Here is a 26,333-nt window from a genome sequence, read left to right as displayed (position 1 = left end):
CTTAACTATGTAATATGTTTTATGGGTGAAAATTAGATTTTTGGTAAGCCTTATGTATGTGCATTTTCAATTTAGCGCTAGTGATGTCGAGCTTTTTGGTGCATTGAAGCTTTCATTCCACGATGTATACACCAGTGCCACCTTTTGGTCAAGATACTTTGGAGAAACATTTTTTTTCCTTTATATCCCACTTGCCACTGACCTTATGATCCATTTACTGCATTATTTACTTCCTTAACCGGGACTTGATCCCATCGCTGTAATTGTTTCCTATATACATAATGGAACCATTGTTCTTCACTGGCGTCTTCAGGCCACAAGCAATATGTGTGCACTTTTGACATTACTTCAGTCAAAACTGTTCTGAATGAAGTGACAACAACAACGCAAATACATTCCGCTCCAATGAACAGTCGCCAGACAGAGTAAATGTTTCTAGCAGAGTTCAGTTTATTATCAAGTTTTTAGAAAACATACAAATGATGTCACAGCTTCAGGTCTTCAGGCACAGGTCAGCAGTGATAGAAATGTAGACTGACCAAAAACAAACCCTCAACTTTCCCTTTACAAGAGACATTGGAGGTGTGGGGAAAAGCAAGCTAATACAGTTAGAAACCACAACATAGATGGCTCACATGAGTGAAACCTGTTTACAAAACTCAAAATGATGGGGGGGGGGGGGATGTCCTGTTTCTCTTCAGAAATACATTCATTACACCAGTACTCCAAATACAACCATGGTATACACAGTGGTTAAGTACAGATATTTTTCTGGCTTGTGGAGATCACTTAACCAGCTTTCTCATCCCGCACCAAGTTGTACCCTCTCTTCTAACCTTGCATGATAAGGGCTCGACATAACTTTGACCATAGGCTTGACTACCATGAGTCTCATATCCAGGAAATGACAACGAACATCGGCAAAGAAAACAAACAGTCCGTAAATACAACAATAGAAAACAAACAAATAAACTCTTCTTTACATAAACAAGCTTTTGTTCATGAACAAAACTTTTGAAGTAGATGAAGCTTTGAAAACTTCACTTATTTGCTTTAACAACAATGTTTGGCACTTTTTAGCTAAAGAAAATGTACAAAATTGTTGAGATTTTTTAAAAACCAAAACAAAGCCGATACAACCCAGGCTGTAGTGTTTTTGTCTCCGCTTGGCAGCCATGACAGTTTGCAGACAGGCTGACATGTCAGGGTGGATATTGAGAGAAGGACTATCGAAAAACAGAATACACAGTGAGGATCTAGAAGATAACAGTTGGGGGGGGGGGGGGTGGAGGTGTGGAGGTTATGTGTCTCTCTCCGCTTAGCTTCATCGATTTCTGGAAATGACATCCGAGAAGTAGGTGTGGTTTCTCACTTTCTCCTTCGCTCCCTTCCTTTCCTAAGTGACCTTCAGCATGCTGCCGTAGGTCTGCTGCACCACTACCTGCACGTTGTCCAGGATGAAGTCGAAGGCCATGCCCCACACAGACTCCTCTGACTGCTGCATTAGCCTGCGGGAGAAACAGAGGATGTAGCTCAGCGGTCGAGGATTCTGACTGCAGACCAAGAGGTCGCAGGGTGAAATCCAGCCCCCGGACGTTGCTTTGGACAATCTACTAACTGAAGGAGGAGCAGAGAAGACCACAACAGTGGGAGGAAGACATCTTTATGAAACTGATGAAGTTTAGCTTTTCAGTCTCACTGACACCGTGTCCTTCTATATTGCTATATTGTCCTTCTATATTGCTTACATTTAATCATTTAACAGACGTTCTTATCCAGTGCGACTTACAGTAAGTACGGGGACATTCCCCTGAGGCAAGTAGGGTGATGTGCCTTTCCCAAGGACACAACATCATTTTGCACGGCCGGAAATTGAACCGGCTGATTAATAGCCCACTTCCCTAACCGCTCAGCCATCTGACCCCTTTCTTCATGTTTCAGAGCAGACAGAGCAGTATATCCCAGGGATCTGTACCTCTTCATGTATTTGATGACCAGGTCCAGCTTCTCCAGGTCCTTGTCTTCTATGAGGTCAGTGCAGTACTTGACCACCTGCAGAATGTCCTCCTCCATGGGTTCTGAGAGGGGGGGGGGACACAGCCTTGAGAACAGCCAGCAGCAGTCTTCCTCTGTTTCTAAACTACAACAGTGACTCACATTCCCTCATGATGCCTGAAACAGTATGACTCATCATCCACCCCCCCCATCTAACCAGCTGAGATGGTAGGACCCAACCCATGCCCCCCTACCTACCTGAGATGGAAGTGACCCACTCTCGGAGGAGGGTCCTAATGTCTGTGAAGGCGCAGGCCCCTGCCAGGGCAGGGGAGGGGCGGGGGGTGAACTTGGACAGAGGCTCCTGAACAGCCTCTTTCAGGGAGGATGTGGAGGGTGCGTTCTCTGTCTGAGAAGGAAGATAAAGGGATGTGTCGGTTGGTTTAAGGTGGCTCCCTTAGGCGAGCAATCAAGTCTTCAACAATGCACCGGAACCTAATCTGATCCACTCAATGGAAAATGTTGGTGAGGGATAGGGTGACCCCACCCTTACCTTATGTCCATTGGGCAGATCCCTAGAACGGTGCGGTAGAGCTTTCACTGGGCTGCTTTCTGGACGGGGTCTCTTCAAAGGGGAGTGGACTTTCTTCGCAGGGCTTCCTGCGTTCTTTCTCTTGTAGCGGCGTTTCACCCGCCCCACGGAGCCCGCCGGCCCCGACTGTTTCAGCTGCAACAGAGGGTTCCTCTGCTCCACTACAGGGAGAGCGCAGGGATACAAATCCAACAATTACATTCAGGTAAAAAAAACTCTGTAGTTCTTTATTGATATCAAATATTGTAGAAAACTCTGTAGTATTGAGTAGTAGTAATATTGACAGTTCCTTCTGCCAAGTGTAGACATGAAGTTGTGGTAGAGAATTTCCCGTGACATACCCACAATGCCCTGGGGCGAGGCGTTCTCCCTGCGGCTGTATGCTGAGCGGAGCTCTTCCTGGAGCTCTTTGGGGAGGGCGGCAAACACGTCCGGGTCAACCTACCCCCCCGGAGAGGAAGACACAACACAGGGACTGTGTGACACAACACAGAGTAATCCACAAGAACCAGACGTGGTGACCCGTTCTGGAGTGTGTGTGTGTGTGTGTGTGTGTGGGGGGGGGCAGTACCTGGGAGAAGTCTGGCAGCTCCAGGATAATGCCCGTGGAGCCAGGCTGGTTGGGGATTTGCAGAACCAGGGTGCCGACAGGAGGGGCGCGGTGGGGAGAGGAGGGAGGCAGGGGTGGGGAGGAGGGCGGTGGGGGTGCAGGAGGCTGGTCACGGGTGCCCCTCCTGTCTCGATGGGTCCAGGACTCCTCCACCTGCTCCCTCAGCTCAGCCGGCAGGGCTGCCAGCACCGAGCGGTCCACCTGACAACCACAACAACCAGACTTTGTCAAGAGCAGGGGGGGTCAGATGGCTGAGCGGTTAAACAGTCGGGCTATTAATCAGAAGGTTGTTGGTTCGATTCACCCCAGCGACTTAACCTTACTTGCCTTGGGGGAGAATGTCCCTGTATTTACTGTAAGTCGCTCTGGATAAAAGCGTTTGCTAAATGACTAAATGTAAATGTAATGTTAAGAGCTCTGGTCACCTCATGATCCCCCCCACCACCCGTGTTGAGGACGTGACCTCTGGTACCTGTGACGGCGAGGGCACCTCGATGCTGAGGTTGAGGCGGCCGTGGGCATGGTTTGGGGTTCGTGGAGGCGGCTCCCCTTTGCTCGTCCCTGGGAACGGCTCAGCGGGAGTGGGGAGGCGGGGAGGGGAGGGACACGGGGGCGGGGCTCTGGGAGAAGAAGCCGTCGTCTGATTGGAGGTTGGGTCTGCGGTTGAAACATTATGGAGTTCTACGTGGACAGAGAGAGAAGGGGAAAGAATGTCACCATTTCTAGAGCAGGGTAACTCCGGAGAGGCAGGCAATTTTATGATTGAATACATCCAATAATATACAGCTTTAAATGGACACACACACAAACACGCACCTGTGTTGTTGGGTTTTGCTGCACCGGCTCTCTGAGCCGTGAACATGTCCTTGATGGAGCGGGTTCTGGAGCCAGCGGGGTCCTGGCCTGCAGAGTGTGCCCCCTCGAGGAGCTGCACCTGGAGGCCCACCCCCCTCATCTCCTGCACCTCCAGCTTCATAGTGTGGAACAACTTGATGATTTCACTGGCTATCACCTGACCGCTGTCTGTGGGCTGGGCCATGGTCACTGACCTGAGGGGGGAGAAGGAGGGGGAGAGAGATGGAGAAGTTTCATCAACTAATCACAAACAACTATACAATACATCTAGTTCTCCAGGGGAAGTGAGGTATAGTTGAGGTCTGATCCCCCTCTTTCACCTGGCCAGGTTGTCACAGATCCCGTGACCTCCGTACTTCGCTGGCTCCACCGGCGCCCCCGGCCTCCGCACCATGACCTTCAGGGTCGCCCTTCGACCCCTTAGCCCCGCCTCCTGGAGACGGCGCTCGACTTCCATGGACAGGTTGGTCAGGAACAGCTCGGCCTCCTCCACCTGGAGGGAGGGAGGGTGGGGAGGGAGGGAGAGAGAGGGAGGGACAGAGAATATGAAATGTGAGGAGATAAACAGAAGAGTGAGTTTGCTCAACAGAACGAGGGGAAGACAGAATAGAATGTGAGGGAGTGTATCAACAGAAGGCCCACTCTCCCAGGCCTGACCTGGGTGAAGCGGATGTTGTAGTTCATCTCTGCTGAGACGGACTTCCTCTCCTTCTCGCTGCGCACCGGCCGGTCGTCCAAGCCTCGGCAGAACCGGTACAGCGTCTGTCCGGTGCGCGGGCCGAACTCCTTCTGCAGCCGCGTCAGGGACACCTGCTGCAGGTCGCCACACGTCCTCACCCCCAGAGACGCCAGCTTGACGCCCATCGACCGCCCCACGCCTGCCAGACAGAGAGAGGGAGGGGGTCAACCTCGGTCCCAGACTGTCAATTTGGATTTTTTGTGCTTGATTATTTTTGTCTGGCATATTGAAACCAATGGGAAACTATCATTTAAAATATCCAATGGTCTCCCCAACCAGTTCTGCCCTGCTCGATGACATTTTGACTATTCAAACAGTTATAAATACACATTTTTATCCTTTGGTACACACAGAGAAATGTGTGTCGTCCTTTGGAGACAAAGAAGTGTCTGTTATGCATGGTGCGACCAGCAGGTGGTGCTGTAGACCACACACCTGGCAGGCTGGTGACAGACTTCTCCCTGATGAAGTCGTCCACTTCCTCTGACCGCAGGAAGTACTGCCCGTCTGGCTTGGCCTTGCGGATCGCCATCCGAGCCAGCAGGATGTTGGAGGCTGCAAGAGGGGGGGGGGTCAGAGGTTACAGAGGGGATGGGACAGGAAGTGGGACAGGAAGTAGGGCAGGGGAGGGCGCAGGTGTGGAGGATTTCAAACCGTATGGGCAGAATGGAGGAAATGAAGCCGATTTCCTTTACATTTGAGCTACTCAACATCTTTATAAATGTCTGTATCTTCAGGGTGGGCTGTCTTGCTGTAACACAACAGTCTTTATATTGGAAGAAGAGCAGCCTGTCTGGATCAAAGGCTACATGAAGACAGGAAGAGTGGTGGTGGAGGCAGACGGGTGCCAGGCCCTCACCCATGCCGACCGAGGCGCAGCACCCGGTGCGGTCCCTGACGTCGGCTCTCACGGCGCTGGCCAGCTCGTCGGGGGTGACGCCCAGCTCCGCCAGCAGGGGGGACGCGTCCACCAGCGCCTCGTCACAGCTCAGGGCCTCAATGTCGTGGGTGTAACTGGGGAGGGGGGGGGGATCAACGTTATAGAGACAGTCCGAGAGGAAAGGAAGGAGGGAAAGCTGGAGCGAATGACAGAGCGAGCAGAGACTGTAAAGGGAGCGAGCGAGCGAGATAGAATGAGAGAGAGAGAGAGAGATAGAGAGAGCGCGTGTGTGTGCCATCACCTGGCCAGGGTTTCATACATGACCAGAGCCACTTCTTTATAGGCCTGGAAGTCATACGGGACAGACTGCAGCGAGGGGCACAGCTGCTTGGCTTGGCCAAAATACATCCCATTCTTCACCCCCGCCTGCCTATAAGGGGAAAACACACAGACACAATTTATGAATGGAGGAAGGCATTTAAAACCCTGTCTGCCATCAGATTGTGAGTGTGCGTGCGTGTGTGTGAGTGTTTTACCTGGCCTCGTAGCTGCAGGAGGCGATCTCCGCCCTGGAAAGCTCCAGGTCCAGCCCGTTGCAATGGGAAACAGGGCCGTTGGGCTCGGGGCTGATCTCCATGTCCTCGTCTAGACTCCCTGACACACAGGAGGCATCCAGACACGTCAAACAAGGAGCCCCTTTTCTACAGGTGTGTCTCACCTGGTTGTGTGTGTCTCACCTGGTTGGGGGTGTGTGTACTTCCTTTGGTAGTACTTCTGCTCCAGCTGGGGGTTAGTTCCCACCCTGTGGGCCACCTGGCCACTCCCCCGGTTACTGGTGACAGCCACGGGCTTCCCTACAGGAACACACACACACAGAACACACATTTAACAGTTAAGCTGTTTAACCATTAACACCACACCCAAAATGATTCAATCTGGCCATGTCGATATCACAGATTTAATCAAATAAAAAATAAAAAGCCTGGGGTATTAGTTGTATTATTTGACAGTGTGTGTGTACTGAGGTAGGTCTCCTTGCCTTTAAGATCTGGCCGGTGTCTGATCCCCACAGACACAAAGAAACAGTCCATATCCACATGGAGAATACAGGACTTGACACTAGGTGCTGTCGACACATCGGATAAACACACACACACACACACACACGGTAAGTGTTCATCCAAGAACCATGGCTACACTATCATTCTGCAGTTTTCAATTACAATTTCTCTATCACCTCACCCACTTCACAGCCTCCCTGTCCTTACACACACACGCACACACACACACACAAACACAGTGTGCCTGTGTCTGGCCTGTGTGCGGAGCTCCTCCCCCCTCCAGTGTACCTGTGTCTGGCCTGTGTGCGGAGCTCCTCTTCAGACGCTCCTTCCCTGGGAAGGTGGCTCCCCCTGCTGCTCTGCGCCGGCTCTGCAGAGCGTTCACGTACTCCGAGAACTCCGTCCTCCACGTGGAGATGTGGTGCAGGCGAGAATGGGAGTAGAACTCCGCGATGATCCCGCTTCCTGCCCCGCCCACCTGTCTAGGGGCTTTCACTGATTGGTCCAGGCCCTCCGGAGGGGCAGGGTTAGAAGGGAAGGCATTTTGGTGACAGCCATTCAGACGCACAGGAGAGGGGCCGGGATTCGTCTTATTGAGATTTAACACTGATTGACTGGTGTTCTGAGGCTGGGATTGGCAGGCTTGGCGAGGGCGGGACTCTGATGCGGCTATGGCCTCCTCATAGGTGGGCGGTGGGGGTTTGAGTCTCTGCTCATTGGCTGGTTGGGGGTTGCCTCCTCTGGAGTGGTGAACTACAGGAGGAGGTGGGGGGGGTTGTCCGGGGGGGCTGTGAGGATGCATGGGGGGGTTGGAGGGGGGGTGCGGCGGGGGGCTAGAGGGCCGGGGGAAAACAGACACACCAGGAGACCCCCTGCCAGGACTGGGGCGCGTGCCCTGGGGCTGGAACTGGTCCGAGCCCCGTTCAGAAGCAGGCTTGTGAGAGGGGGGGCGGGCAGGGCTGGGTGACAGGTCCAGAGGCTTTAAGGCACCATTTACAGGGTGGGCGTGTCCGTTGGTCAGGGGGGGCGGAGGCTCCTTCACCCCCCTGGGGGGTCTGACAGGACAGGTGGGGTCCTCGCTTGCCCCCTGTTGCACCCCGTTTACCTTGGGCCACAGAGCATTGTGGGAGCTTTGTAGTGATCCGTTCCTAGAAGAAGAAAACTGGTCAATTGTGAACATGGTACGTCATGTTCAATGCATACCTCCTTATGCTAAAAACATGACCAAGCTTCCTGAACAACACATTCTTGCTCCCACCAGTACACAGGACAATTGAAGTACTCACAATCGTACGCTGAGTTTGTGGTAGCTGTGCTGGATGTGGCTTGAGGACAGGCTGGGTTCCAGGGGAGAGCGGTCCGATGACGAGTGCTCGTGGCTGGGATGGGCCGAATGATGGCTGGCCTTGGGGGGCGTGTAGGGAAAGGGTGAGCGCACCCAGCCAGGCAGAGGCTGCCCTGCGCCGTGTGGATGGGAGGGTGGGTCTGGGTCGGAGGGGACTGGGACAGGGTTGGGGAAACGGCTGTAGAGGCCGGGCCCCTGGCCGGGGAGGTTGGGAGAGAAGTGGGGGTTTAGGAGATCAGCAAGGGGGGAGTTGTGAACAGGGTAGGGTTGAGGGTAAAGGTGCAGAAGGGAATGGTAGTTTCCTGGGTGTAGGGGGCCGTGGTTGGGGAGGAGGCCGGGCGGGGGCTGATCATGCCTGGAGACGGGGCCGTGAAGGCTGGGGAGAGGCTGGGCCAGGCTGGGTCCAGCTGCTGTCTCTGGGGGCTGGCGCACACACACACTGGGAAAGCTAAGGCCTTTCTGCTTGGCGTAGAGCTGGTACTGCAGGTAGGAGAGGAGGTGGCCGGCCTTGATGCTGTTCAGACAGGGGGAGGGCCACCATGGGAGCAAATGTAAGTGTTAAGAGTCCACACACACACACACAGTCCCCCCCACACACACAGTCCCCCACACACACACAGTCCCCCCCCCCACCACCACACACACACAGTCGCCCACACACACACACACACACACACACCTGTCAGTGATCCACTCGGGCCGGACCACTTTCTCCCCTCTGAGCTCCTGGATCTTGTTGTTGGGCAGGTTGGTGGCGATGATGTGGGTGGTCTTGGAGCGGGAGTAGTACAGGTGGAACTGCCCCCCGTGGAGCATCATCAGTCGACGCAGCTCGTCCACACTGGGATCTGCACACACACAGGGTGCCCGACACACACACACACAGGGTGCCCAACACACACACAGGGTGCCCAACACACACACACACACACAGGGTGCCCAACACACACACAGGGTGCCCAACACACACACACACAGGGTGCCCAACACACACACACACAGGGTGTCCAACACACACACAGGGTGCCCAACACACACACACACACACACACACACAGGGTGCCCAACACACACACACACACAGGGTATGTCAACAGAGGTCCAAATGTAATCAAATCCAGCTGTAACTTTAAGGCTGTATTGAGATATATTAAGGGGTTAGACCAGAGATGACAGTTAATTCTACCTAAGTCACAGCCAATCAGGCGTCATGACTCACAACAAGAAGCTTCAGCTTCCTGATCATTTACATATCCAATCTATTTTCATGTGGTGGACCCACTGAGAGAGGATAAGATTGAAATAAAGAGTCTACTTTTTTTGACTATCAAAATGTGTGTTTATGAAAAACATGGAGGACCCAGAGAGATGATGGGGGAGGGGGAGATAAACCAATGCAGGAGAAGAGCACATGATGTGGGAGAGGGAGATAAACCAAGGCAGGAGAGGAGCACTGTATGGCTCATCTCTGAACTACACCCAAACCATCCTTAAGAGCAGTCCACCACCATCACAACCACCACCTCCCCTCCACCCTCTCCCTCTGTCACAGCTCCCGCCTGCCAGCTGGTCTGAGCTACACCAGCCTGTGTTTGGTGTTTTGGAGCAGCGTGCAGCTGGAGGTCTGCCGCTGGTGCGTCACCTGTGTAACCGTTGACGTAGATGGCCACGCCGTTGAAGATGGCGGAGCAGGCCCCGTCCTTTTGTTTCTCTCTGGGGGCGTCCGTCTTGAACTGCTCCTCCAGTTTGGACACCTTGGCAGCCATGTAGCCCCCCTAAGGACCAATGAGAACACAGACACGGAGGGTCATAAGCTCTCGACGGGGCCAATCGCAGCTGCTGGACACTGAAGATGCAGGGGAACCAGGAAGGTCGTGTCGGGATGTTACTCACGCTGCTAGCCCACCCGTTGTCATCGTTGACTCTCTTCTTCCCCCATCCACCTCGACTCATACTGAGTGATACCTGACGGAGAAAGAGAGACAGATGGAGAGAACGAGAAAGACAGAGATAGATTGTAAGAAGCATTTGTACCATAGACTAACCCAAATAGGCTAACACACTAGACAAACAGACTGGTTTGTTTTTTTATCAGCACTGTGAGGTATCGATCTGTGGCTGTGTACACTAATTAGGCTGTATTCTCATTAATGAGCCATACAAGCTGATGTTTATCAGGCCTTAACAGCCAACTAGACCCTGAATCTGGGTGCCTGCCTGTCTTTCCACAAGCTGGGCTGTGTGTGTGTGTCTACCTGTCTGTATCAGCATAGCCTTTGGAGAGCAACATAAGGCCAGGTTATATAGACACAGAAGCATCCGTTGTAAGAACACATTCTCATTTGTCTGACTGTCAACCTGCTGCCCAGCATTTGTGTCAGTCTCATAAGATTGTGGTGTGAGTTTTACAGCTATTTGTATATATAATATGAGGAACACCACTGTCGTAACGCAGAGACATATGGTCACATGTGGAACAGAGAATGAACCATGCATTACAGTAGGCAGAATGGGGCAGTAAATCAATTAATCCATACAGATATAGTTGGAAGAAAGGCTAGATCAAAGCCGTGACACTGACAGTCATTATCAAAGTCTAACCTACAGATGCTTTGTTCACGTGTCACTCCTACCGTCGGTATTCCGTACAGTGGCTAATCACCCTCACCCTAACCACCCTTTCTCAGCTACACAAAGGAAGATGCCACCAAAGATATGCAGCATTTGCCTCCCTTTTGTCAGGAAGCTTGTGTGAGAAGCTACAGTCAACGGAAGGCTAGGCTACCATACCCAATTATACGCCGTCTATTGTCAGCTATTGTAATCAATGCGGGTTGCGGGGGTCATGCCAGCTAACACACAGAAGATTTTGTAGAGTTTTTAAGGTCACTGTGACGCGGACTGATTATAGCAAAGCAAGACAACCCCCAGTGTCTCCTGAGTTCACCTCAATCTGAGCACAATCCAGTATTAGTACACTGCATGGCTGGCTGAACATGCACGAATGTAGTTAGTTGATTCGTCTGTTCATCGCTCTCAAGCTACATATGCTACGTTATCCAAGTTTGCAGGTCAGCTACATGGGAATGTAGTGTCAGTAAGCATTTGTTATCTTTCCAATGCACCACATCGCCGTCAAGTGGAGGGACAACTGGCAAGAATAACGTACAGAAACCTAAACTCTGCAAGGGCAGTGAGTGAGCCGTCTCGACATGTTGTGCCTGCTGCCTCACAGTCCCATGTGATTTGACCTGGCTAGTTTTGCAACTAACACCGCTAGCTAGCTAGTTAGCATGACAAAAAAAAACTGATTTTAAAGACGACGAACATCACGCACTGGCCGGGGATATGCAACACATAACAGACAAATTACATTATCCACAACAATGATGGAAGATCGCTACCTAAAACGTCGCAACAACACGACTGTTCAGTATATGGATACGTTATATAGTATTCCGTGAGGACATTTTCCAATATCGTACATCCGTCACATAATTGCCAAACAATGAAATGCGTGCATGACACGAGGTGCATCATACCGTGAGTTACAAAGTGCCTACACACTTCTATGCTCTCATGTCAGCGGAAGTCCCCTCCTCACCTTTTCTCCTGCTTAACGACTTGCGTTTGTGCAACCAAGCCGACAAAACAACGTCCACGCTGCCCAGACTTGTAAAAAAGATAGTTTGAATGTATTACTCCTTATGCAGAGTTTGGAGTAAATGTCGTTCTCTAGTCTGGACTGTTCCTATCTTCACATGGTTTCTTAAAATTTTGATCAACCTCCTTGTACTCTCCATTTCGTCTCCACTCCACAAGCGACTCCCCGGCTCCTCCTCTGGCTGTTTACCGCCTTGCTCCCCTCTCTCGCCGGCCCGCTGACTGACAGCTGGTCATGTCTGCTGTCATACTGCCATCACGCGGCCAGTCTATGGTACTGTGCTTGTCGCAGGGCTGTGAAATTGTAGAACGGCATATTCCATGCGCTTACCAACGGAGTCCTTTCAGGACGGGCTAGGTAGGAGAATGGTTAGCTGTTTACAATATTGTTGCAAAAAAATAAATAAAATACCTGTAAGTTTGAGTCATATGGTAGTGTCTGTATACACCATTGATATTTCTGATGACGACTGCAATTGCAAGGGTCAAATTGGGGCTCGTGCTGCATTCATGCAGACACAGCCTCCTCGTGTCCCCAGAAAACCTGGCACGCGCACCAACCGGACGATGACGCAGGCGTGTGCAAAGAATACTTAGCTTTGGACCGCCTATCTACGTGCCTGTATCTACTAAAGCTGCAAACCCCCCTGGGATCCCGAGGATACATTTTAATAGAACAATGAGAATCATTTTGGCAAACTGATCAAGCCTATCATTTATGTCAATGATCTGTTTTATTATTCGTACAAGTGTGCGCATATGTTTTGTTCTTGAAACCACAGCTACGGCGGTGCGTAATCCAAATGTACACATCTACAACGGAGGTAAAAAGTGTTACCGTAATTGTTTAGCCACCGGACTATTAAAAAAAAATCTTAATGTATTAAATTTCTTTTCATTCATTGAAAGATGCATTTTCAATGAAGATTACATTTTTGGGCATTCACCAAACCTCATAACAACCGGGTGTATATAACCGAGTCTTCTCCAGTCCTATTGGCTGTTCTGTGATGTGTTGCCATGGCTCCAGACAGGATGTTGCTGCTGAGGTCTTGGGTAGCTAGCTTCTTATTGGCGCGGAGGTCGGCAGACAGACCCGTTCAACTAGACAAGAGGATGGAAACTAGGATACAGTGTGCACTATGGACACACACGCACGCACGCACGCACACACACACACACTTAATTTATGGCTCTGGATAAACACTCGCATGCACACTTATAAACAAGCTAAAACACACACTGTGGTATCAATAAAAGGAGTTTATGGATCAAGGACCTCTTGAGGCAAAAACATGAAAACGTCATAAATAATCTTGCATAGAGAGGGAGGGACTTAAACGTTGGCTGCTCCACTTGCCGATATGTCATTACTGAGGTGTCCTAGTTACAAAAATCAGGCACGTTATTGCACATTGAAAATACCTAAGACATACTGTAGTAAAAAAAAAAAGTGTGACCATCAACACCCTCTGTGTTGTTATAAAAATGACTTTACAGTCAAAAGACGCTAACTTTATATTTTACACTTTGGCGTGAGAGGTCTGCCGATCCCTTATGACTTGTATCGCTGTCCATCATGTCCCAAGTATTGTTTTCTCTTTTATAACCAACAGTCCTCATATGGATCATGGGAAATGTAGTCTCTTTAATAAGTCCACTCTTTATTCAGTGAGTGGGCCGAACAACTGAACACACTTTACAACCCATTGAAAAACAGACACTTGTCCTCACTGGTGCGCTGAAATGTGTCCTCGATCTCTCGTGTCGTATGACGCCTCATTCCGGCAAAGCAGCGAGGGGAAGGCATTCTAGTCCACGTGGAGCCTCACAGTTAATCCATCGAAGAAGAGGAAGCAACGAGGAGATCTTACTCCTCTGTTCAAATGATTTCCAGCATTAAAACTCCAGGAACCAAGAAAGAAGGGTCGGGAAGGATTTTGAAATCGGGAACTACTATTGAAATGGAGCTGGAGTTTCTCTAGTGTGGCTCCTGTGAAGTGTTGTCACGAGCCAGATGTGTGACATCATGTATGACATCAGCAGCTACTTTGTTCCTGTTTGGAGGACGTATGACATGTTAGGCTCAGATTCGTCCAATAGGAAGCTTCCTTCTCGACGGTAAGTGCTGGATTGTATGGATCCAACCAGAAGACTTCCTAAACCAGAAAAGAACGCCAGGTGACCCGGTCCAGTCTCCAGCCTTTTATAATCCAAGGAGTTCAAAGGTCACAGGTTCCAGAAGAATCTATGACAGAGTCTGTGACATCACGAGAAGTATGCATATGTGTGTCTGTTGGTGTTTAAGTTATAGGCACCTAATGGTAACCATTTTGGTGCCAGTCTAGGCCAGTTTGGCACTGATGCGAATCCACTGCAGGGCTTGTCTGGTGTACTGAACAGCATGTCCCACACTGCTGTGTAGAGTCAATGGGCCCGACAGCGTGTTCAGGTAGTTGAAGAACTCTGAGAGAGTGAATGAGAGAAAGAAAGAGGTCGGGAAACATGGAAAGAACCAGACAGAAAGAGACAAAGAGGGAGACAAAAAAGATTCACTAAAAGTCAAATTCACTTAAAGTCAGATTCACTAAAAGTCAGATTCTTCTATCCCAAATGTTCACAACACTAGACATCTGGACTCACAAGAACATTCAATGAATCATTTGGACATGGGCTAGCATGCCAGGAACTATTCAGACTGGGAACATTCAACATATTATGATCTTCACCCTTGTTCTCCTTGGCCAGGGTATCTGCCACCTCCCAGTACTCATAACTGTACAGCACACTGTTGGTGATGTTCAAGTGGTTTGCTGCCATCTGGTGGATACGATGGGGAATGCTGACCAGGGTGGCGGGGGCACTGCCAGTGTGGGATCCCAGGATTAGGTGTGAGTGGTTGGGGGAGAGGGAAGCCGGCGGTCCCCTTGTAGCCCTGAAAATGGGAAGACAGATGATTCAAGGATCATCAAATAAGTTGCTGGCCCAGACTTGTCCCCATGAGGTTTCATGAAACTACATCTCTTACTTGCCACAGTCGTTCCAGAGGTGTGGTGTCGTAGGCACTTTTGGAGAACTCTGGAATAGATCGTAAGCATAACCTTAGAACACTGACTTATGCTTTACATTCTGGTGTATCTACCTCCTCTCTGGTCGTCTCCTCTACCAGCCTGCAAGGCCCAGTTACACAAGTAGCTGGGGAATAGTGGAAACACTAGCCATGAGTGTTTTGGTATCAAATGAGATTTCTCCACCTTGAAATAGTCCATCAATGCTTTGGAGTACTTGAGGGCATGGTCTTTCTTCAGACGAAACATCTGCCAGTAGAGGAGAGCAAGGCACCGAAAACTATGGTTCAGATAGAGAGAAAGAAAGAGACAGTAAGTCAAAAGTGATAATACACAGGAGGTAAGAGACAGGAAGTGACATACGCACCACAGAACGGCCAGCTGTTTGTCTTCCTGTCTGGCACCTGGACCTGAGTGGCTCTTCAGTCTCATGGCATACCTGGCAACATAAGAAAACAGATTTAGTTTGTGTGTGAGAGAGAGACAGAGCCAGAGAGAGACTCAATGTGTTTGTGTCACACATGCGTGTGTTTATAGAATACGATCCAGACCATAACAACATGCATACACCAGTGGTTCAACATGTTTAAACACAAGGCGGGGGAAAACAAATCGTCACATTTAGTTCTTGCTTAAAATTCCATATAAACTATGAACAATGTATTCAAACTGCAAGCGCTGCTATGTGTTATGAGCTGCTCCATGGTTTTTTTGTGACGCTGGTGATGTATGTTACTGTGATCATCATGTATAACAAGTTTTATCTATACACCAGACTTTTACACTGAGAAAACAATTCTAAACTGTTTTTCTAAACTTTTTTTTCTAATTCTTTTTTTTCTAAACTTTTTTTTCTAAACTTTTTATTCTAAACTTTTGTTTCTAAACTGTGTAAAAATTGTAAAAATGCAAAAACACAACAAAGTTCACTGCGAGCCCCGTGTGTGTGTGTGTGTTTCTGTGTGAGCCACCTGATAAGCTCCACAGTCTCAGAGTACATGGTGTAGGGGGACTTGGCCTCCAGAGGACCCTCCTCCATGGCCTTGCCACACTCCATGAAGGAGAGCGCTGCATCCACATAGTTCACTGCCTTGCCCAGCTTATCCACCTGGGGGAGGCATGGAGGAGGGGGTTAGTTAGTAATGCCAGAGAGAGAGAGGGAGAGAGGTAAAGAGAGAGAGAGGTAAAGAGAGAGAGAAGTAAAGAGATAAAGAGAGATAGAGGTAAAGAGAGAGAGAGAGGTAAAGCAATAAAGAGGGAGGTAGAGAGACAGGTAAAGAGATAGAGAGAAGTAAAGAGATAAAGAGACGGAGAGAGGTAAAGAGATTAAGAGAGGCAGAGAAGTAAAGAGAGAGAGTTAAAAAGAGAAAGAGAGAGAAAGAGAGAGAGAGAAGCAAAGAGAGTCATGGAAAGATAAAGAGGGAGGGAGAAGCAGATGGAGAAAGGTAGTTTGAGTGATGTACTGCAGTGAGACAGGTGGTGTGTAGTGCAGTGAGACAGGTGGTGTGGAGTGTAGTGAGACAGGTGGTGTGTAGTGTAATAAGACAGGTGGTGTGTAGTGCAGGGAGACAGGTGGTGTGTAGTGCAGTGAGACAGGTGGTGTGTAGTGCAGGGAGACAGGGGGTGTGTAGTGTAGTGAGACAGGTGGTGTGTAGTGCAGTGAGACAGGTGGTGTGTAGTACAGGGAGACAGGGGGTGTGTAGTGTAGTGAGACAGGGGGTGTGTAGCGGGTGACAGGTCAGATGAGTGCCTCACCATGGCATCTGCTCTGTGCTTCATCCGCTTGGCTTCGTGCATGTAGTATTCAGCATGGTGAGGCCTATAGGGGGAGAGACGGAGGGAGAGAGGGAGAGAGAGAGAGGGAGCGAGAGACACATTGATAGAGAGAGAGAGGGGGAGCGAGAGACACATTGAGAGAGAGAGATAGAGAGAGAGAGAGAGAGAGAGAGAGAGAGAGGGAGCGAGAGACACATTGAGAGAGAGAGAGCGAGAGACACATTAAGAGAGAGAGAGAGGGGGAGGGAGGGAGGGAGGGAGGGAGGGAGGGAGGGAGGGAGGGAGGGAGGGAGGGAGGGAGGGAGGGAGGGAGGGAGGGAGGGAGGGAGGGAGGGAGGGAGAGAAAAAGAAAGATTAACCGAAAGGAGAGATAGGCAGCCGATAGATGCTTCTTTCCTCAGGCTGTGTGTTTAGTTGTGGGAGAGCATGAGGGTAATCAAGAGAGTGGGACTTACGGCTCGTGGCTGGCCTGCGCTCCTCTCTGCCCTGCTGTCCGTCTCACAGGCAGACCCCAGGACTCAGCGCCAGGCTTAGGGGCCCCCGACACCCCCACGCACTCCACCTCTAGTTTAGGCTTGGCTGGGGGCACCTGCATGGGAATAAGAGGATTAAGTGATTGAATACATTCAATCTAAAACCACGAAGCCCCAAAGAACTATTGAATGTATTTTAGTCAAGTGCAGTTATGTGTAAGTGTGTGTGTCTCATCACTTGTTCTCTACTTCTCTTTGTGTGTGTGTGTGTGTCTGTGTAGGTGTGTGCCTGTCTCTGTGTGTGTTTATGTGATGACTACTTACATGTGTGTGTGTGTTTGTGTAATGACTACTTACATGTGTGTGTGTGTGTTTGTGTAATGACTACTTACATGTGTGTGTGTGTGATGACTACTTACATGTGAGGCAGAGTCTCTGCCTCTGTGTGTATGGTGCTGCTCCGCGTGTTGCTGCTCCGCGTGGTGCTGGGGTTTAATGGGGGTCTTGGAGGGCTTGGGGAGGTCAGAGAGAGGGGACAGAGGGGACAGGGGGGACAGGGGTCTTTTACTGTCCAGGTACTCCTCCAAGTATCTGTTCACACAACAGAAAACCGTGTTACAGAACAGAGAACCCGTTTCACACAACAGAACCCGTGTTACAGAACAGAGAACCCGTTTCACACAACAGAACCCGTGTTACAGAACAGAGAACCCGTTTCACACAACAGAACCCGTGTTACAGAACAGAGAACCCGTTTCACACAACAGAACCCGTGTTACAGAACAGAGAACCCGTTTCACACAACAGAACCTGTGTTACAGAACAGAGAACCCGTTTCACACAACAGAACCCGTGTTACAGAACAGAGGAGCTGTTGGTGTGTTCCAGGTGGGTCCCTATCCTACCCATTGTGATGGCTCTGGTGGAGGGGGTCTGGGTGTTTGTGAGCGGGGGGGTCGGTCTGTGCTGGGGGGCCGTTGCTGTGGGAGGAGCTTCTCTTGTTCTCTCTGTGGGACAGGCCGTTCTCTGACTGCTGGGAACACACACACACACACACAATCACAGGAGCAGAGTATTAAACCACTGTTGGAAGTGTCTCAAATCCTCAATCCATCAAAGTGTTCATCACACCCATATTAGGAAGAGAAAGCCAAGTACAGTAGAGCAGAAAGCAGCCGGCTCGAGCAGAGTGAAGAAGAGTACAGAAAAGTCAAATACAGTAAATCAGCTTAGAGGAGAGTACATTTGTTGTATAGAACAGCAGGTAAGAACACAGTAGAGTACAGTAGAAAGTAGAGGACAGTAAAGTACAGTAGAGTACAGCAGAGGACAGTAAAGTACAGTAGAGGACAGAAGAGTTGGGTGTTTGACCTTGCGTTTCCTCTTGCTGTCTCTGCCGTCAGTGTGGGGGACGTACAGGTGTCTCATGTCCTCCTTCTGCTTGGGCCTGGCCTGCGAGGATGACGATGATGCCGAAGAGGAGGGCTGCTTCTGAGGGAAGGTGGTGTCTGGGACCCTGTTGAGCAGAGTCAGGTCGATCTGCACCACCAGGTTCCTCAGGCCTCTCTGGGAGCTCTCTGTGCACTGCTCGCTGCGGCCAAACGGGACCAGGGTGTAAAGTTTCTGGCTGCCCCGGCCCTGCTGCCCCTCGCCTGGGTTGCCTGTGGAGGAGCCCCTGGGGTAGACTACCTTGGGCCTGCTGTCCCCGGGCCTCCCTCTGGGGACAGGCCTCTGGCAGGATGTGGAATCGGCTGGGACCTTGGCGACGTCGAGGGGGAACCCGCGCTCTGAGTCGGACTCGGAGGAAGAGGAGGAAGACGGGGGGATGAGCGGGGTAGGGGACGGGGACGGTGGAGGGGAGGGGTCTGGCTGAGAGGCGTCCTCCTCACTCCTCCTCCTCTTCTTGTTCCTCCCCGCGTGATCTGGCTCTCTGTGAGGGTGCTGCTGCTGGCTGTTGGTGTGTGGTCTCTGCCTGGGCTGGACGGCCTGCCAATCGCCTCTCTGCTGCGCTCTCCTCCTCCTCTTCTCCTCTCTCTCTCTCTCCTCCCTCCTTTCTTGCCTCTTCTTCTCCTCCTCCTCTTCCTCCTCCTCTTCCTCTGAGCTCTGGACCCAGGGGCGTCGTAGGAGCTGCTCCTCCGCCAGTCTCCTCTCTCCCTGTCTCCCCCCTTGTCTCTCTCCCCTTTTCTCCTTTTTCTTCTCCCTCGGTCTCTCGCTGGGAATTTCTCTCGCTCTCTCCTCTTTTCTTTCCCTGTGCCTCTCCGGAGCTGGGGTCTGGGTCTGAGGGCCTTCCCTGCCGTCCAACCCCTGCTCCCTGGGTCGGGGTCTTCTCTGTGGGGGCTTGGGCTGTGGAGCTGGGGCCTCCTGGGGCTTTACCTTGGCCCTCGAGCTGGGGCTGGAGCTGGGCCCTGCACCAGCATGGGAAAAAGAGCCTTTGGAGTTATGTTGAAACTGAGACCTGGAGCTTGATTTAGACTCGTGCCCGACCTTGGCTCCGGTTTCTCGGTTAAGGTCTGCTACAGGTACTGGGTGTTTGGTTCTGAATGTTGGAGGGCTGGTTCGGGAGCTAGGCCGAAACGTTGACCTGGGGTTTGAGTTGGAGCTGGTCCTGCTGCCCTCCTTGCTGCTTGCGTGCTCAAGTTTGGACGGGTGGTTGGGTTTGGGAGCAGCTGAGGAGATGTTGTGTTTAGCGCTGGGCCTGGAATGATGCCTGGGACTAGAGTTTGGACTTGGCCTGGGTCTGTGTTTGTGGCTGGGCTGTGAGATCAGGCCTGAGGCCTGATGGTCTTTGGTCTTAGGTTTGCTTTTGCTCTGGTCCTGGCTCTGTAAGGGTTTGGGCCTGGAGGGTGGCTGGGTAGAAGAGCTGTGTCTGGGCTGGCTCCCGGGGTCAGCGGTCAGCACGGGAGCGATCCACGGCCTGACCTTGGGTCTTTGGACGGGGCTGGTTGTTCGTCTGGGCTGGACAGGAGGCCCGAGGCGTTCCTGAGGGGCACTGTGGCCAGGATAGGGACAGGGGCTGGAGGGAGGAAGGCTTGGGCTGGGGCTCTTTGGAGGGTGCCTTGGAATGGGGCTGGGGCTGCGGCTGGACCTGGGGCTGGGACACACGCTGGGAGACGGGCTGTGGACAGGGCTGAGTCTGAGACTGGAGCTGGGTCCAGGACTGGGGCAGGTGCTGGGGCCAGGGCTAGGGCTAGGGTAGGAGCTGAAGCTTGGGCTATGCCTGGGGCTGTGCCTGGGGCTGTAGTTGAATTGCGGGCTGGGGATAGGGCTCTGACTGGGGCTGTAGTCCTGCTGTGTACCCCAGGACCGGGCTGGAGAGGGTGCCTTGTGGGGGTCCGGTGAAGGTGAGCAGTGTGAGTCCCGGTCGCTGGTCAAGTTTTTTTTCCTCACCTTCTTCAGCCACTTGTCCAACTGCCACTGAGTGGAGGAGGGGTGGTCTGTCTGAAGGAAGAGAGAGAGGGGATAGAAGAGAGAAGAGAGAGATTTACTATCCTGACATCAACAGGTAGATTAATAAGACTAGTGGCAAAATCAGTCAGTCATTTTCAAGAATACCGAAACATGAATAAAGTGATGTTGTTGTGTGAGGAGAGGGAGAAAAGAAAGGAAAGACCTGTTGTGTCTGCTCACACTTCTCTGTGAAGAAGTGGGTGAGCAAAAGGGAGAGAGAGATGAAGAGGTTGCCAGGTAAGGAGAGGGGGAGAGAAAGAGACAGAAATAGAGAGAGAGAGAGAGAGAGAGAGAGAGAGAGAGAGAGGGAGTGAGGAGAGAGAGAGAGAGAGAGAGAGAGAGAGAGAGAGAGAGAGAGAGAGAGAGAGAGAGAGAGAGAGAGAGGGAGGGAGAGAGGGAGAGGGAGAGAGAGAGGGAGTGAGGGCTGTGGGACAGAGAAGGAGGTATTAAAAACGGAGAGAATGGAATGAGAGAAAGAAGTAAGTGAGGGTAAAAGAGTAGACGGCAGGATGGGAGAAGTGGTCGGGTCAAAGCCACACATTCTTAGAAATGACCCAACACTCCCTCTCTCTCTCCCTCCTTCACAGACGAACACGCACACACTTGCATCTCAACAACTACAACCAAAGTACAACAGGTTCATGGCAGAATACCTACACCCAACACACACTCTAACTTAACTGGCACTCAATCTGCACAAACAATAACACAGCTTCACATATGCTTAAAGACAGTCTTTAAATCCTTTTCAACGCATAACAATCACACAGCTCCTGAGTCTTGTCTGACTAGAATACCTACTCATGCAGTAGTTATTTGACCCCCCTCCCTGTGCTGATGTCTAGAGAGACACATCTGTGCAGCTGACAGTTCAACCCCCCCTCCAATTACGGCAAATGACTCACGGCACTATTTACCTAACCACTGGCTGGCAAACCAAGAGAATAGAGAGAGAGGAACAGGCGAGAAAGAAGGAGCTTTAACTCTTAAAAAAGAAGAGGGTACTCACTCACGGCTGGAGTGCAAACTTCTTTTCCTGCTTCCTCCCTCTCTCCCTCCCTGTCTCTCCCCCTCTCTCTCTCTCTCTCTCTCTCTCTCTCTCTCTCTCCCTATCCCTATCTCTCTCTCTCTCTCCTCTCTCTCTCTCCAGTAGCAGAGTGGAGCTAATTTAAACCTTTACTCCTCTACTCAAACACTGCCCCCCCCTCATCCCTCACTCTCTTTCCAGTGAAGACACTGCGTCTCTTGTACCTCTCTGCAGCCCCCCCCCTCCTCCTCCTCCCCTCCCTGCTTCCTCCTTTACCCTCCCTTCCTTCTCTCCCTCCTTCTCCTCTACCTGGAACTCCAATGTGCAGTTTCCAACCCCCCCCCCCCATTGCCCACTTGCCCCCCCCTCCTCTGGAGACAGTCGAACGCTCCACGTAGATGAATAACACATGGTCTCCCTGTACCTTCACCCCCCCCATATAGGGGCCTGCTTTAAAGCATGTTCAGTCATACACTCAGCTATGTCACACAGGGCTCTCCATTCATACCAGCAACAGCCCCCCCACCACCCTCCACAGCTCTCCACATAGCCAGCCCCCACCCCCCCTCTTCCCTCACCATACGCCATACACAAATGCTCACACACACACAAATACACACACACACATACACACACACACACACACACTCAAGACACAGACACACGCTCTTAAAATAAACTTTAGGCTTTAGGACAAACCTCCCTCTTTCTCACTGTCCACACGGTTGCCTACACAGCACAGTACGCCAGTATTAATAACCCACTGCAGTTGTAGGTTGACCTTACCTCACATTGTGTCAGTTAAGCGTATAGATCACGTTCTACAAACTGCTGTCAGAGTGAGGTAGAGGCCTGTGCTAATTGCTAATAAAACGTTGAGCATGAAACTGAATCTTTCGGACTTCCACTTCCCCTAAGGCTCTCTTCTTTAACACACAGCTTGTTGACATGACACCCTCCCCCTGTCCTCACCCTCTCCACCCTCTCTCTCTTCTCTCTCTTTCAATCCTCAACTCTCTCCACCCTCCCCCTTTGCCTCTCTCTCTCTCTGTGTCTCTCTCTCTCTCTCTCTCTCTCTCTCTCTCTCTCTCTCTCTCTCTCCCACTATCTCTCTCTGTCTCTCTCTGTCTCTCCCTGTCTCTCTCTCTCTCTCTCTCTCTCTCTCTCTCTCTCTCTCTGTCTCTGTCTCTCTCCCCCATCCCCCTCGTCTTGCTTACCTCACCCTCTCCACCCTCCTCCCCCACACCCGCTGTCCTTCCCCGCCCGCTCTTCACTTTCTCCCCCTCCCCCACCCACCCAGCCATCCCCTTCTCCCTCCCTACTGCCTTAAACTCACGTGCATTCCTAATTCTCCGTCCCTCCCTCCCCCATCTACCCGTACACCCACCCACCCACCCATCCCCTTCTCGTCCTTGCCTGTCTCTCCCCCCACCTGCCCTCCACTCCTTTGGCCAACACCTCTGCCTCTCCCTGTGGAAAACCAACCGTGACAAAGACAGAAAGAGAGAAATTAAAGAGAAAGAAAGACACACACACACACATAGAGACAGAGAGAGAGAGGATAGAGAATTGAAGAAAGGTACCTCCTTGGTGCAGCTGAGGGACTGTGTGTTGGCAGGTGACCCAGGATCGGAGTGTGTTACTGGGCTTGGACTGCGGGATCTCTGGCTGCTGCTCTCTGACTCACTGGAGGAGTCAGAGCAGGAAGAGTCGGAGCTGGAATGTCTCACCCTCCCTCCATGTGTGTACGGTTGCTGTGCCGACAGCCTGTCAATCAACACACACACACACACACACACACAAAATACAAAAACACACACACATATACCGCAGAGAGAGATCAGCTTACACAGGAACATACACGCACACACTCACACATTAACATAAAGTCACTGTTGCCTAATTCTTTTCAGTTAGGATTGTGTGTGTAGCAACATCAGGGTTGAAGAGTGAACCAAACATGGATGGGTCTACCATCTATCTGTAAAATTCCTCAAATACTGATATTACTCACAGACAAACACACTCACAAGAACACATGCCCATGCTCACAACCAGAGAGTCACACATTCTAAAATACACACACACACACACACACACACACACACACACACACACACACACACACTACCTGGTATTGCAGTTCCTGGAAGATGACTGATGAGTTTCCTTTTACAGATAAAAAAGAGAAGAAAGACAGTAGAGAGATGAGAAAGAGACATTGGAGAGAGATAGGAGAGAGATGGGAGAGAGAGATAGGAGAGAGATAGGAGAGAGATGGGAAAGAGAGATAGGAGAGAGATAGGAGAGAGATGGGAGAGAGAGATAGGAGAGAGATAGGAGAGAGATAGGAGAGAGATGGGAAGAGAGATAGGAGAGAGATAGGAGAGAGATAGGAGAGAGAGATGGTTGAGAGATGAGGGAGAGATGAGAGTGTCATTTTCCCCTGTTGACCTTAGAGAGACATGACATGACGATATGATGACATGAGGAGATCAAAGCAGCTCCTCCGAACGGAGTCTGTTTACTTTAATCTCAGTTCAATTCAATTCTGACAAGTATTATTTATATAGTTATTGTATATCATTTATTGGTATTCAACAGAACCAATTCCTTGTTAAGAAGTACAATTTCTCTTGAATTTTTTCCCTGTCCTTCAAAAATGCCTGCTTGTTTTTGTCCAAACTCAGAGCACACAGTAGGTAACCCTAGGAGACGGCAGTGAGAAGCTTGCAAGGATTGTACAATATTGAGGCAACACTTTACATTAAGGTCACATGAACTGTAACCATGTAACTGTATAGCAACACTTTTAGTAAAACTTAGTTTTAATGTAGTTGCTACGTAGTCGTGCTTCTTAAACTTTTGTAATAACCTATACCATTGCCATTAATGCCATTTAATTACATACCAATTCCTATTTACCAGCTTTTTTTTTACTATAGGAATTGGTTCGAAATAGGAAAGTTACATGGTAATGTTACCATATCATATTTCTAGAGTGCTCTAGTTAGGGTTAGTGTTTTTGCCCTAGTTGTCTCTGTGTGTTCTATGTATGTTTCTAGAGTTCCGTGTGTGTGTGTGTGTGTGTGTGTGTATGCCTACCCTGCCATTGTCGTCGTCGTCACTGCTCAGCTTCAGGTCATCAGCCAACATGCTGCAGAGGAAAAAGGTTAGAGTGAGGACACAGTGGCTCAAAACACTGTCGTAAGCATCACGTGTGCATGCGTGCTTGTGTTAAAGTGTGTATTGAAATTGTGTTGATAATGATGTAAAGGGTTAATAAGCAAGATTCCTTTCTGTCATGACTGCCCACTAACTGTCTGTGGACCTTTGGCCTGGCCTGGTCTGGTCTGGTCTGGCCCAGATGTAGTTTTATGTCATGTTGGCTACAGAACTAAAAACGTCGTAAGAGCAGATTGACCCCATCCCTCTTTCTCTCTCTCTCTCTCTCTCTCTCTCTCTCTCTCCTCTCTCTCTCTCTCTCTCACTCTCTCTCTCTCTCTCTCTCACTCTCTCTATCTCTCTCTCTCTCTCTCTCTCTGTCCCTCTCCCTCTTCTCACCTCCTTCTCTCTTTCTCTCACCCCCTCTCTCTGCGAAGACATAACTGTAGCGGATCAAGGACTATGAGAAGGGAGGTTATTTTAGACTCTTGTGATGGGGCGTATGAACCATGTACTGGCACGTCATGTGAAAAACAACCCATGTCATGTGTGAGTCCCAGCCTCAGCTCCTGACCCAGTGTTTGGTGACCTCAGTGGGGTTCGGTTTCATGTTTCTTACGATTTGTGGGGCGCCACGTGAGGGTGGGTCATTCTCCTCAGCTGCACGTTCTCCCGCACTGCACGGGAGAGAACACACACACACACATTTACACACATGTACAGAGTCACACACTAAAACATACATACATGGTCATACACACACGTACACACATATACACACATTCCCATACAATAATGATACTTGTTATATTTCAAATATGTTATCTGATCTTAATTTGGGTATAACAATTCAGCATTAAAAAAAGACAGCAATCTTATTGTTTATGTATGTGTTATGGAAAGTATGTATTTTATGTTTGGCTGACATGATGCTTGATGTAAGAGATGTACCGTAAGACAGCATACACAAACCCTTCTGATAATATCTTTGACTTAAGGGAGAGGGAGGGGAATATGTCCACACACACTAACACAAACTAACACACTAAGACACACTAACACACACCTCAGAGAGAGAGAGTACATACGTTGCTCATTCTGAGTAGATTGCAGCTTCGCCTGTAAGAAGGAAGACAAGAAGTTGTGAAGGAAATGCGAACAAACTGTGAATACCATAAAAATACATGGTCATACACATTATCTTTCTTTCTATTTTCCCAAGTCTTGCTTCACAGTCTTGCTTCTCTCTCGGTCTCTCTCGGTCTCTCTCGGTCTCTCTCGGTCTCTCTCGGTCTCTCTCTCTCTCTCTCTCTCTCTCTCTCTCTCTCCCACACACACACACACCTTAGAGTGGTAGAGGAAGTGCTGGGCCTGGTCTCCTCCTGTGTCATGCTGGGAGGGCCAGAAGTGAGTCATGTCCTGAACAGGGGGAGAGGTCAGAGGTCAGGGTTGAGAGGTTGCAGTTCATTCCCTGGAATACACACACACAGACACACACACACAGACAAACACACATACAGACACACACATGATGACACACAGACACACACACACACACACACACACAGACAAACAATGACACACACACACATTCACAAAAGGTTTCCTATTATACAGTTCATTCTAGGGGTCAGATG

At 50.3% G+C, this 26,333-nt stretch overlaps 2 protein-coding genes across 5 annotated transcripts; both read right to left on the bottom strand.

The window, feature by feature from the left end:
- Positions 1-426: 426 nt before the first annotated feature.
- On the bottom strand, positions 427-12,278 carry rev1 (REV1 DNA directed polymerase). Of its 3 annotated transcripts, XM_084689806.1 has the most exons (23): positions 12,153-12,254; positions 11,682-12,034; positions 9,971-10,042; positions 9,720-9,852; positions 8,757-8,925; positions 8,019-8,591; positions 7,021-7,880; positions 6,711-6,797; positions 6,409-6,525; positions 6,208-6,325; positions 5,973-6,101; positions 5,651-5,805; positions 5,227-5,346; positions 4,710-4,930; positions 4,373-4,545; positions 4,014-4,246; positions 3,670-3,878; positions 3,159-3,398; positions 2,929-3,028; positions 2,549-2,748; positions 2,254-2,404; positions 1,976-2,078; positions 427-1,508 (listed from the first exon to the last, which is right to left on the bottom strand). In XM_084689806.1, the coding sequence occupies exons 3-23, from the start codon at positions 10,028-10,030 to the stop codon at positions 1,397-1,399; spliced, it is 4,263 nt and encodes a 1,420-aa protein (XP_084545932.1). In that variant the 5' UTR covers positions 10,031-10,042; positions 11,682-12,034; positions 12,153-12,254; the 3' UTR covers positions 427-1,396. The 3 variants fall into 3 exon arrangements, with proteins under 3 accessions (XP_084545932.1, XP_084545931.1, XP_084545933.1); XM_084689805.1 differs by having other exon boundaries at positions 11,682-12,278; XM_084689807.1 differs by lacking the exons at positions 11,682-12,034; positions 12,153-12,254 and adding an exon at positions 11,482-11,575.
- A 710-nt stretch (positions 12,279-12,988) lies between these two features.
- Positions 12,989-25,850, bottom strand: aff3 (AF4/FMR2 family, member 3). 2 transcript variants are annotated; one of them, XM_084689960.1, is made up of 16 exons: positions 25,763-25,850; positions 25,316-25,373; positions 24,637-24,688; positions 23,663-23,700; positions 23,115-23,298; positions 18,429-20,495; positions 17,963-18,090; positions 17,477-17,648; positions 17,040-17,173; positions 16,564-16,627; positions 15,780-15,916; positions 15,176-15,247; positions 14,995-15,088; positions 14,769-14,818; positions 14,470-14,675; positions 12,989-14,206 (listed from the first exon to the last, which is right to left on the bottom strand). In XM_084689960.1, the coding sequence occupies exons 2-16, from the start codon at positions 25,345-25,347 to the stop codon at positions 14,085-14,087; spliced, it is 3,552 nt and encodes a 1,183-aa protein (XP_084546086.1). In that variant the 5' UTR covers positions 25,348-25,373; positions 25,763-25,850; the 3' UTR covers positions 12,989-14,084. The 2 variants fall into 2 exon arrangements, with proteins under 2 accessions (XP_084546086.1, XP_084546087.1); XM_084689961.1 differs by having other exon boundaries at positions 17,963-18,087.
- Between the last annotated feature and the right edge of the window lie 483 nt (positions 25,851-26,333).

The sequence above is a fragment of the Hypomesus nipponensis genome, chromosome 23 (genome assembly GCF_054491055.1).
Source record: "Hypomesus nipponensis isolate SF chromosome 23, ASM5449105v1, whole genome shotgun sequence".
Classification (NCBI taxonomy): Eukaryota; Metazoa; Chordata; class Actinopteri; order Osmeriformes; family Osmeridae; genus Hypomesus; species Hypomesus nipponensis.
This window is presented reverse-complemented; position numbering and strand designations above follow the sequence as displayed.